We start from the raw sequence: 12,860 nt of genomic DNA, 5'->3' as shown, positions 1-12,860 counted from the left end.
GGTGTGTTTCTCTGAGTGTGTTTACTTACTATTATTCCTCATTACTGCAATCAATACCTAGAGGTTTCGGTTAACTGGTGATTAATTAAGTGGACAGGAATTCTCCTGTTTTAAACTCTTACTTTTCTGACCAGCAGCACCCCACCTGCCTGGGGGCTCCTGCAGGGCCACAGTCACTGTCCCCTGCCACCTCCCCATGTCCTCCTGGTTCAGGTACATGTCCAAGCAGCTAAAAATCAGCCTCATTCAGGTCACCAGCTCCAACACGGTAGAAGAAGAGCTGGAGATTTCAGTAGAAGAGTCAGTTTTACAAAGAGGTTTTTAAAAGCATCCAAAAGGACAAGGAGAGCTTTCCCTGAACCTCAGCTCTTCACTGCACCACATTTTCCTCCAAACGTAACCCCACAACACAAACCTGCAGCCCACATACCCCCCAGTCACCCAGCTTCGGGGCGATCCTCACAGGCAGAAGGGCAAGCAGAAATGCCACTGCTTCCACCAGCAAGGTTTCTTTTGGAGACCCTCCTTGTAAGTCACAAAGCACCAAGGAATGGGGCACCTTAAAAAAAACAAACTTTCTCTTTTAATCCACCCGAGGGAAATCCAGAGCAAGAGCAGCATCACAGCACGACACACAGCACAGACATCTATCATCGTCTTTGCACAGATTCCTTCCCAGATAAACAAAGAAGTCATTAAGAAAAAAAATAAATTCACATATGCGAAGTGACAAGTAACAAATCAGCCACAGAACAACTTTTCCGAAGAGAAAAAAGGATGCATCAAGGAAGAAGGCCCTCAACATACAGGTTTTGCAAAAACATAACCCAAGAACATTGAAACAGAGGTGGTTTTTCTTTTAAACATTAAAAACAGGGATTTTTTTTTTTTTAAATTAATTTAAATATACATTTGAAACACAAACACCAAGCAAGCGCCTGGAGAAAAAAAGCAAAAAGAAGGAATGAAAAGTGAACTCGACCAGTTTAATTTAAACACCAAAGTCAGGTGGATTGCACCAAATGGAATAAATAATGGAGAAGATCATGCTGGGTTGGTAGATCTCACACTGACAATCATTTAAACTAGAATTAATTACACAGCCCAAGAGAGTACTGAAGGAGGCAGTCCCCTGACAAGCGATGGTAGGTGGGGCAGTGTCCCTTTGGCAGAGCGGGCTGTAGGTGTGGGTTTGCCCCCTGACACCCAGCAACAATCACCACCCCAAGAGCAAGCGGGACGACGAGTTTCTGCCATCGAGAGGACTCGACGCCGTAACCACGTACACACCGACAGCTCCTCGCAAGGGGTGTGGGAACCCTCTGCCGCTTCGACACCGGCTGGCTGCAAACACGCCCAAGTCAAACATCAAAGCACAACCACACCTTGGGGTTTCGGTGTGCAAGGTGAGCACACAGGTTTCTAGTGCGGCTCCCTGAGGTTGGGCACCGCAGAAGCGGAGCAGGAACCTCCTCTCATGCACCTGGGGCCAGGCTGGGGGATAAAAAAAAAAAAAAAAACCCTCAACCAGCTAATCTAAACCTGCGGCCACCACTTTATCACCCCAGGGGTGGGCAGGCTGAAGGAATGTAAGTGGTTTCTTGTTGCTTGGTTTTCCTACCCCACAACCCCTGCGTTAAAAAAAAAAAACAAAACAAAACAAACACAAAACCACACCCCCCCGAACAAAAATAACTTGATCCCAAGTTCCTCTCCCACCCCTGCCTGTAGCCAAGCAGTGAAGCACCTTCGGACGTTCGTGTGATCCCAGACATGTTCCCTACAGAGCAGACATCTCACCTCTGCACCTCACCTGGATGTGCCTGTGACATCTAGTTAGGAGGGACATCCCTTTGCTTTAAATCAAAAATAATTACAAAATCAATAGTAACAATTCCCTTTCCCTTCCCCTGATCTCCAAGAAGTTCATCTAAGTCCAACTCATTTTTGAGAAAGGGAGAAGGGAGGGGTGAATGTTTCCAGGCCAAGGAACTTGCCAGATCCAGCATCCCCCCTGCCAGGCCTCTGGCAGCGATGAGCCCCCTCTGCGCGGTGCCCGCTCTAGGCCTGGGGCCAGCAGAGCCAAGGAGGGGCTGAGGGGACACAGGTTCCCCTCCAGCTCCTCCTCAGATAGGTGGCAACTCCAGGAAGAAAGAGGAGGACTGGGGTGGACGAGGGCTCAGGTTCTTTCTTTCCCTCTTCCTCCCCAAGGCTAGGAGGAGACTTCTGGGTCTGCAAGCCCAGTCTGTGCTTACCAGTGTCCTTAAGAATGACAATTTAAAAACAAAAAAAAAAAAAGGAAAGGGGGGGGGGGGGGGGGAACCAGAAAGAGATATGCATAATTAGGTATTGTCCGTGGAAGGAGCGGGAGGGGGCAGGTTCCAGACTGAGACAGAAAAGGGACTCTCTCCCTCCCCGTGTTTGCTCGTCTGGAGACCACGTCCCCTCGGCGTCCCCGCGCGAACCCTTTGTGCTGTTGCTCTGACATCAATCGACACTGATGACGAACACGGGGATGAACTCAGCGCTGCAGAGGGTGGGAGGGCACACGGCTAGGCCCGGTGCTTGGGGAGCATGTCCAGCAGGAACTCTGCGATGCCGATGAAGTAGACGACTTGTGCGATGCCGAAGAGAGGAGCGATGACCAGGGCTCGGCAGTATGCCCCTTTCAGGAAGGCCATGGGCCCTTCCTTCTGCCAGATCTTCCTGGGGAGGAACGGCACAGACAGGTAAGTGTCTATCCCATCCCTCCACCACGCCCGGAGAGCCTCTGGCCATGCCCTGGCTTTCTGTCTCCCTCCAGAGACCAAACCCAGGCCAGCGCTGTCGCCTGGCACTGCCTCTGCAGCAGATCATCCCCCACCCCCCATGTGCTCTGCAAAGAGCTGTGCAGGAACATGTCCCATCCTTACATCTGGCCAGGAGCAGGAGCATCTGCCTGGGCCTGGATGTACAGCTAGGAGAACCCTGTGTCTGCATCAAGAGGTTCAAAAGCTGGGGCCAGCTCCACTCTCAGTATGGGACAGAGCCTGACGGCACGAGACTGGCTACCACAGCAGTACAGGAGCAGAGCACTTGTGTTTTGAACCAGCCAGACCACAGATTAGCAAAGGGTGAGAGGAGAGCGGGCTGGGGACAGCCCAAGCAGACAGCGCTCCTGCAGCTGCTGTTCTGAGCGGCCCCGGGAGGGATACAAGGCTTCGTGCTGCAGGATTTTCAGACAACAGGGTCTTGGGAGAGATAACCACAGGTCTGCCTCCCTTTGCAGAAATAAAAAACTTAGTGTTATGACTGTTGGGGTTTGGACAGAAGCATTTAAATATAAATGCAATATTTGCCTTGCTCAAGATAGGAAGAATTTCTCTTTTATATACCTATATATGACCAGTATATATCTGGCCATATATCCATCTATCCATAGAGACAGATGAAAGCACAGGTTCAGAGGGAACCTGAAAGAGAAGCTGCTGGCTGGGTCTAGAAGCTGCACTGGCAGCAGGCAGCAGCAGCTGCCGTACGTCCGACGCAGTGGTCTGCTTCACCAGGGGTCTTACTTGGTGCAGTCCAGGATCCCTGAGTAGGTGTCCTCGTTCACTCCTCTCTGCAAGGACTGCAGCCGTGTTTTGATCACTGGAGAGAAAGAGAAGACAGACAGTGGTGAGCACTGGGAATGCAGCACGCTCTTCAGCAGGTGAGAGCCACGCTGAGAGTAACGTCTCTGAAACACAGTCGAAATGAAATCACCAAGAACACAGACTGCTGTCATATTTATCAGCAAAACAGGGGAAAACCAAACCCATTCCTTTAGAAACCACAGCCACCCAAAACTCAACCCCTGCCCTCACTGTGACCAAGGTTTCCAAGGCTGACTTAAGCTTTAAATGCTTATTTAAAGTGCATTTAAATTCAGTTATCTTTCTGCAAAATGGGAATTGATTTTCAAATACTCAGCTTCTTCTGGAAGAAGTATCTGAAGTACACCATGCTGCTCTTACATTTCTTCACACTTTGGAGCGTGTGCAACGTTGGGGAGAGAGGAATTACTTTCTGGTGTTTTTCACAGCAGTGAAACCGAGGTGGTGTTTAAGGCAGATGCTGTGGAGCAGGAGAAAAGGCCACAGATCTGAGGCTCCCCCTGATTGTCCATAACCATATGCACGTAAATGGTCTGTGTACTGTCACTCCACATGGAAACGTGCCTTTTCAGGGGCATGTTCGCAGCCATTCCTGCGAAGAATGACTGAAATGAATGACATCCTCTTCCTGACTTACCCAGCGAGTACTGCAAACCCCCGTGTAAGCTGTGGCCAAAGCTCAGTGGAAGGAAACCTCATCCGAGCTGGAGGCAGCTCCGACAGCAGAGCTCCCCTCCCGCACCTCCCTGTGCGCTCACGCTGTGAGGAGGCTGACACGGGCACCCTCCTCCTCACCCAGCCCACTCGTGGGCTTCAGACTCTTGTCACTTGGCACCAGGCCACCAGCAGAGGCTACTCGGGACTCACCGTCGCAAGGATTGACAGCCACTGCAGCCGTACTACCAGCCACACATCCAGAGAGGAAGGACACGTAGAATGGAGCTTTGACATTGGGGTCTTTCTGGCCCAGCTTGTTCAGGTTTGCAAACAGTGGGAAGTAAACAATGGAGAACGGGACATCCCTGCAGTGGGGAGGGAGGAAGGGGAAGAAAGAACAAGGGTGGGCAAAGTCAGAGTGGGACACCAACAAACTGAGCATCAAAGGAAGGGCTGCGAGCATCACGTGTTGGCAGCACAGCCACGAGTGCAACGCAGCCAGGAGCTGGATCTCAGCAGGGGCAAAACTAACTGTACAAAGAACAAGAGGCCCACGGGAGGCAGGCAGCCCTGCAGAGGCAGTGGCCTCCCCCTGATTATTCACACTCAAACCAAAGACCCCAGCACATTCAGAGGTCCATCGTTTTGTCCACTTTTGTTAATTACAGGAGGTCCGTATCCTGCTCCCCAGCCCACTGGGTGCTGCTTTAGTCCTGCCTTTGTTAAAGCTAGAGGAGAGTCACTGTGAAAGCCCAGGTAAAGTGTCAGAGTGGGCACCGGTCCTTACATCCAACACACTCCAAGGGCCAGAACCCGTGTCACACTCTGGAGACTCACACTGACAGCTTTGCTTTGCTAGCTCACAAGGACTTCTCTACAGTGCTAAAATATGGACCATGGGGGAGACAAAAACCTTCCACAGAAAGCAGCAGAATTAAATCTTCCAGGAACAAAAAGGCAGCCTTCCTCACTTCTCTGACCTTCCCTTCTTTAATGTGCAAAACCTGTGCATGAAAACCAACACAAATCGAACCCGGACCCCCTGAAGCCAACACCCACTTTGCAGGCTCCTCCCCTGGATGGCTGGTGCTTTACGTTCAGGACTGGGAACACTGGTGCCCTGTTGCCCACCATCCTACCTTAGCAGCGTGGCTCCCAGGCCCTTGTAGAGTCCCGCGATGCCTTTGCTCCGCAGCAGCTCCCTCGTTATCTGTGTTGCTGTGGGGCGCCTTTCCACCGCCGGCTCAGCTGCCCCCGCCCCAGAGGAAGAGGAGAGCTGGGCCTGCGCTGCCATCAGCTTCTTCTGCGCCGCTGGTGAGGAGCAGAGAGAGCACTGGTCTGCAAGAGGCTCAACAGCAGCCTCTCGCTGCCCAGTGCCACGGGACAAGGAGGAAGAGGCAGGTCTCCACATGCACCAAAACACGCAGCCTGAGGCCAGCCGGGTGCCCTGCAACAGCTTTTGCTCCCAGTCTGGCATCTCCCAGCTTGTCCCAGTCCCAGAGCTGGCTGCTGCCACACCACAACGCTGTCTGCTGTGCTCTCCTGCTGACTAGGTTTTACCTAAGCAGGAGCAGCCTGTCACACATGACCTCCACAGTGCGGAGAAAAGGAGCTGCCGTGGGCAGGCAGCTGACAGTACGTAGCTTCCAGCTACGCCCCCGAGCCCCCGGTAGAACAAACTAACGATACTCATAAACAAGAGAGGTTCAACACTTCTGTTCTTTGCTTCCTTCCCCTGAAAGCAATCACTAACCTGGGGAGCTCCTCAGCCACATTTATATTTTCTCCCAGCCTTTCCAAACTGCTGCATTTCTGCTCTTTGGCCAGAAGATGGAGAGCACATCAACCTGTAGGCAACCCTTTGGCTGCCACCAGCACACCACAGGTCTCTCGCCACAGAGAACAGGCTGTTTACAGCAGTGAAAACCTCTTCTGAACCCTCAAACCATGGATTAATTCCTTCAAACATTTTTAAATAATACGCACAAAGAGGATAAGGTCTGCATTAAAACCAGCAAAGACAGGAAAGAAAAAGGAAATCCGTGATTATTCAAGAATGCCAAGTCAAAAGAGAGATTAAAGGACAAATTGGCCCATTTTCCAGGAAGAGCCATAAACGTGGTATCTAAGTGTCATGCAGAGCTCCTGGGGAACGAGGCCATACCCCGGGCTGATCTCTGGAAGAGATTAAGGCAATAGCAAACAGCCTTTTCCCCGAGTCCCCATGCCAGTCTCCAGTCTCCCTTCTCACCAGGAATACCCCACGGTGTTTCAGCCAAAAGGCTCACACTCCCTCCTGCCTCTGCCTGCCAGCTCCTGCCCACAGCCCCAAGAGCCTGATCCCAAACCTCTTCCAAATCCAGTGCGCTGGGAAAATTTTATTTACTGTCTCAGCAGAGACAGTTGCTGCTTTTGTCAGGAGGAAGAAAGAGAGTGAGAGGGGAGACAAGTCATTTGGAAAGGATGCATCCCTTGGGAAGCTGTTAGGGAGGTGCTACAGAGGGGCAGAAGAGAGAGAACAGACATCAGAAAACATGGAGATGGAGGAAGCACCACAGGAAAAGCACTAGAGGATGCTAATCCCTTCCTGGGTGCACAGTAACTAACAAGTTTTAATCACTCACAAGCTAACCACCCAGTCATCTCTCCTGTCTGTCTCCATTCACCAGCAGCATTTGCTGTTTCACTTGCCAAGCCTACTGCTTTGAGCAAAAAAACCCATCACCCTTTGTAACTGCAAGGGCCTCTGCAAAGCCAGGTGAGCAAAGGATGGGTGGAAATGAGCTGGGAAGAGGAGAAACTTCTGCTACAGCCTGAGATACCTCTGCCTTGGGAGAGCAGGGAGAAGGAAAAGGGTTTTCTCTGCTCATTCCCTCCCTCGCTGCCTCGACAGCCCACTCCCAGTCCCTTCCCACCTGCTGGCTCAGCGCACAGGGAAGGGAAGCCCACGTACCAATTCGCCCTGCATCCTGCAGCTGGATTTTGAGCATCTCCATGGGAGTGGTGACAATCACCTGGCAGGTACCCGCACCGCAGCCCGCCAGCATCTCCCTCAGCAGTGTCAGCTTTTTCCTGCCCGAAGAAAAGAGAGAAAAAAAAAGTCATTCAGAGGAGGTGCCCTGTCTGGGGCAGCTGGGTGCATGGGCTCAGGGCACCCCTCTGACCCTGGGGGTTACAGGAGAGGCAGCCTGGGGGATGACAGAACCTGCTAGGCTTGACAGTTCAGCATAGCCCAGGCCTAACATCTCTGCCAGCATCACCTGAACTGGAGGAAGAGACCCACTTTGGCCCCGGAAACAGAACATTCAGAAAATGCCACAAGCCCAGGCAGAACAGCCCCAGACAGGAGCACACGACTCTCTCCATCCCCAGACAGAGCTGCAGTTCTCTTCCAGCCCGGCATGGCCCCCAGTCAGGGCACAGCCTTCAGAAAGGGTACTGCTTCAGAGGGCAGTGGAGGACCCAAGCATTAACGGGGATATAAGCAGCTTTCCTTTTGCCAGCATAGTCCTTTAAACACCATCAACATCCCCACAAACAAACAAACAGAGACCACAGGGAAAGCAAAGTGGGAAAATATTCCAGTTGCAGCTTTGGGGTTCTCCAACAAAAGCAAAACAAACAGTGAACATGAGAATCAGGAAGGCAGTTCCCCTGAGATTAGGAGTTTCTTCACCTCACCAGCCTTTCCAAACCTGAAAAAGTAGCCTGAACACTAAACTGGTCCTGCCTGCGGGACAAGGGATGGGGTAGACGCCCAGCACTGCAGCTCTGCGCATCCTCTGCACTAGAGAGCAGGGATTACCAGCGACGTGTTCCTGCCTAACAAAATGCAGTGTTACGTAACTCCCTCCATCCCGAAGCCACAAAACAGCCCAGCTAAGACTAATAAGAGGAACTCATGATGCAAATGCTCAGAAAGCCTCAAATTTCAGAAACTGATGAGTTTTCACCCTGTAAAAAAATCTCACCGCTTGGCACCGGAAAACACTGACTTGATTAAAAAAAGAAGTGCCTCTGATCTGCTCTCTTTCTAAAAGGGAAAAAAAAAATGAATATATAAAATCACACAGCCAGGGGGAAACAGATTCCTCTTTCCCGTTTTAAATGCAAGTACTATTTTTACTTGCCCCAGCCCTGCTCCTGCAGCAATACCTCATCTTAACCTACTCAAGGCGAGTCTCCACACTATGACAAAAGCAGTCACACAATAATATGCCCTATTCCCTTGCAAAACCAAGCCACACTCCCTTACCGGGGGTTTCGTATGCACACACACAGCACAGCTGTGGCACTGTGGGCCGCCAAAGAAGTTTCGATGCCAACCCTATAGGAAAGGGAGGGGAGATGCACCGTAATCCTGCTGGCCCACCACATCAGCTGGGCTGATTTCTCCACCTCCCGTCTTCTCCAGGGACGATATCAGAGCAGGGGATTAGAGGCACAGAGCCACAGCAGAGATTACCAGCGACTAAATATAGAGCTCTCCTGTGAGGCTGAAGGGAGGAACATTTCACGGTCTCCCCTTTCCAAATTCCCCTATAGATGAGAAGCTGCAAAGAACAATCCCTCCCACGGAGTTACGCACACGGGTGTCGAAGCGTGCGCAGCAAGATTCCTGGAGGCATGCAGGGATCAGGGGGTGCCAACCCAGAGGTCCCTCCTGGCACTGACACCTAGAGGTGCCCAACCTGTGCCTCTCGGGCAGCCTGAAGCACAGCACCAGTCTCTGCGCTGCTTGCTGCAGCCAGCAGCCAGGCTGCACAGCCCCCAGCTCTCCCCAGGAGGAAGCAAACCACCTGCCAGTCCCCCTCTACAGCACAGCAGAGCATCCCCCACTTCAGCAAGAGCCCTGGAGCATCCTTGGAGTCCATGTCTCCTGGCTTTCACCCAGGGCAACCGCTTTGATACCCCGTTCAAAAGATCAGGAAGATGTGCCCTGCGTGTTCATCTGTGGACCATTATTCCAGCCAACAAAAGCCAATTGAACTCCATGGAGCTCTGCCAGTATGACCCAACGAAGGGTTTACGTGCACAGGTGTATTTTAGAGCTGTCAAACAGGTACATCAAAAGCATCTAGAACAAGGGCTTTCAGCTTTCGGTTTGTATATCCTGGGAACTGGGGGGCAGTCCAAGAAAAAAAGTAGCCAAAGATAAGCAAATCTTTTGTCAGGAGGTTTAAAATTTGCCATACAGGGCTCAAACTTCCTTTGCAGAAGCCTCACCAGTCTGCACATAAAAGGAGTTGGAAAATGGCTCATCTCTAGATGACAAAGGGGTTTAAATATTTAAGGCACCACAGGCCTTATCCCCAGTGGTTTAAAATCCAGCACATCTCAACTAACTTCAAAAGCTGCAACACCAGCAAGGATCCATCTTTTATCACAGCAAGAGGGTGTTAAATATAACATATACACAATAGCCCCAAATTCTGCACTGGCAGAAACCAGTCGTTTCACTTTTTCAACTGACATGCAATTAATTAGTGACAAATCAACAATGTCAAACGGGAAAGGGAGAAGATTCATGCTCCATCTAAATTAGAGTTTCAAACTAGAGCTGAAAAATTAGAAAGTAAAAAAGCAGGAAAAGCCCTCCATAAACCGCTAGTTCAAGAGCAACGCATCAGTCCAAAGTCAGGATCTCAGAAAGCACTGGTATATTGATGTCACATGGGAGCAGAGTAGGATTTTTTTCAAGTTTCTGAAAAATCTTGACTGTGTAGGAGTTGACTGTGCTTGGGCAGGGAACCAAAGACAGGAAGTCTTTGACCTAAAGGAACATCCATACAAAGCTGTATCTCCTGTGCTGGGTTCGTGTGTGGTGGGGTTTTTGGTTGCAGGGGAGGGGGCTACAGCAGTGGCCCCTGTAAGAAGCTTCTCGAAGCTCCCCCAGCTCCAAGTCAGACTCTCCTCTGGCCAAGGCCGAGGCAATTAGCGATGGTGGCTGCGTCTCTGCGACAACGTATTTAAGAAGGGGAACCTGAGAGGGGGTTGGGGACTTTGAGGCTGAATTACAAGGACACCTAAGTGAACACAGAGGTCAGTGGAAGGAAGGAGGAGGAAGTGGGAGGAGGTGCATCGGAGCACAGAGCCCTCCATATCCCGTGGTGAGATGGCAGGGGCACCCCCCTGACACCCACAGGGAAAGTTGTGCCAGAGCATGGACTCCCTTGTATCCCATTGTGAGATGGCAGGGCCACCCCCCCCCCCCGCCCCAGCCACCCATGGAGGTCACCAGGGGAGCAGAGACTCGCCTGCGGCCTGCGGGGGACCCCTGGGACTCTGTGGGGAGAAGCAGCCCCCGCGGTTGTAGTTTGGCACTGGGAGGACTGCAACACGTGGGGGTGACCCACGCCGGAGCATCTCAGGAAGAATGTACCCCATGGGGAGGAGTCACGAAGGAGAGAGTTTGTGGGGGACTGTCTCCTGTGAGAGGGACGCACATGGAGCAGGGGGAGAATGCAGAGGAGTGCTGACCCCTCCCTTGCAGGAAGAAGCAGCAGACTGACTGCACCCCCCATCCCCTGTGCCGCTGGGGGAGGAGGTAGAGATATTGGGAACAAAACTGAGCCCTGGAAGAAGGGAGGGGTGGGGGGAGGTGTTTTTAAGATGTTTTTAAGATTTTAAGACGCTTCTCACTGTCCCATTCTGTCTGTTAAGTGTCATTATCGTTAGTGTTTTGAATTAAAGTGACATCCTTTTTCTTCCTCTAACGAGACTGTCTTTTGTCTGTGACTGTTAAGTGGGTGAGTGACCCCTCCCTGCCCTTACCTCCATTCCTGAGCCTTTGGATTCATTTTTCTCCTTCCCAGCACTGAGGGGGAAGGGGTGAGTGAATGGCTGTGCGGTGCTCAGTTGCCCTCTGGGCTCAAACCATGACAGTTTCTATTTGTTACCCAAGAGGCTACTGTCCCCAGCTTGGACATCACCTTCCTCACTCATAAAATAAACTCTGCCTCTGGTCTGTCAACCCAACTGATTGTAGAAAGCTCCTCAAGAGCTTCAAACCAAAAGAGCCAGTTGCTTTCCAACAATTTAAACAGTGGATCTTTGATATGGATGAGGGGACCAACACACAGGGTTTGTCCTTCAAAGGGAGGGCAACCTGTCTGCCACAGCCACACGGGGATGTGCACCCAAACTGCCAGTCAGTCCCTTTGACCCAACCCCTGATCTTCCAAGAGGGAACAAGCAGCTATTGCAATCACACTTCAGAAAAGCTGAAGCTATGATGCTGGGAAATGTAAAAGCAAGAAAGTTCCCATTACAAGCTCCCTCTCACTTCTAGTGCCAGCTCAAAAATGCCTCAGACAAGCAAAACAAAGCACTGGTATGGGACAGATCCACCTCAAAGTGACGCCACTAGATTAAATGTTCTCTGGCAGACGTTACTCCAGGTATGGTACAACCTACCTCTGGCTGCAGGAGCTGTGTTGCGTGTTTGGACTAAGTCAAGAGGAAGGTGACTCTGTGCCTGCACCCATTACATCAGGTTTACCCTGGCAGGGATCCCAAGTGTTTTGTTCCAATATGAATGTCTGTGAAAGTGCACAATGAACAAGGCAACACGTCTGGGCATGTTGAACACGGACACAACCTGTGTTTTGTCCCAAAACATGTGCTTGGAATGGAGACAAGTGCAATGCTCCTCTCATGGGTATATTCTGTGACTAAACAGCCCGTCTCTAGCCCTCTCTAGATTAACAGTTGAAAGTGCATTTACTTTCTCCTGACCTTTGATGTCTACAGTTTCAAACCACTGTAATTCCCTGAGCCTGTGTGCTAAATAAAAGGACCCCCCCCCCCCACCTGCCCTACAACAGCTATCCCTGAATAGGCACAGTGAGATTATCAGCTCTTAACTGGCTCTTTCTCTAGGGGAAGGGCTAGATTTCCGCACCTACAAGTCCCAGTGGGTTGGATGAGGGTTATCTGCATTAATGACGTGTCTGGACATCCAGTGGATAACTACAGGAGAGGCTGCCTTGGCCCAGCCTGGAGAAAGACCAAAGCTGTGTGCAAGGTGACACAGCAGCTCAGTACCAGGACTAGCAGCAGCATCCCTCCTTCCTGAATCAAGAGCCTAACTTTACAGCTTGTCTATGAGCATTCTGCAGCTCAAGGATCAGCCAGGCTACTCAATGGCTACTTAAACAGATGCCACAGAAGAGATGGTCTGAGTATTTTAGAAGAGCCTGGAAGAGGAGCAGATGAAGGAAGGAGCCCTGGGGAGACATATCAGCTAGGAAGGCATTGGAGAACAAGCTCCAGTCTCCCCATCTGCATGGGAGAGAAGGAAGAGTGCCTTGCTTGTCTGAGGATTACACGTAGCTATTTCTCTTCTCTGAGCAAAGCTACAGGGCAGGGGGAAGCAGAAAGGAAGAACATTTGCTGGCATCAGCAAAATGACAATTAACGCAAACGTGTTGGTCTTCCCAGGAATCTGAGCTGCTAAGTCAGCAGATTGCCAGCCTTTGCTCCAGAAGAGCAAACAAAATGAAGGTCAAGATTAAAGAGGACAGGAGGTGTAAGGGAATAACACACCTTGAAGAGCAGCAGGAAATT

The 12,860-nt window shown here is 51.1% G+C and overlaps 1 protein-coding gene across 3 annotated transcripts in view; it reads right to left on the bottom strand.

Annotated features, from left to right (window-relative positions):
- Window positions 1-562: 562 nt before the first annotated feature.
- The window catches only part of SLC25A22 (solute carrier family 25 member 22), a 53,026-nt gene continuing 40,728 nt past the window's right edge, over window positions 563-12,860 (bottom strand). For all 3 annotated transcript variants that reach the window (XM_074842701.1, XM_074842703.1, XM_074842702.1), the window contains exons 6-10: window positions 7,246-7,364; window positions 5,432-5,603; window positions 4,503-4,657; window positions 3,555-3,630; window positions 563-2,706 (exon numbers count right to left, since the gene is read on the bottom strand). In XM_074842701.1, coding sequence (XP_074698802.1) covers window positions 2,553-2,706; window positions 3,555-3,630; window positions 4,503-4,657; window positions 5,432-5,603; window positions 7,246-7,364 — 676 coding nt within the window. In that variant the 3' untranslated portion in view covers window positions 563-2,552. The remainder of the gene's footprint in view (window positions 2,707-3,554; window positions 3,631-4,502; window positions 4,658-5,431; window positions 5,604-7,245; window positions 7,365-12,860) is intronic.

The sequence above is a fragment of the Strix aluco genome, chromosome 16 (genome assembly GCF_031877795.1).
Source record: "Strix aluco isolate bStrAlu1 chromosome 16, bStrAlu1.hap1, whole genome shotgun sequence".
Lineage (NCBI taxonomy): Eukaryota > Metazoa > Chordata > Aves > Strigiformes > Strigidae > Strix > Strix aluco.
The sequence above is the reverse complement of the archived record's forward strand: the minus strand, read 5'-3'. Positions and strand labels throughout refer to the sequence as shown.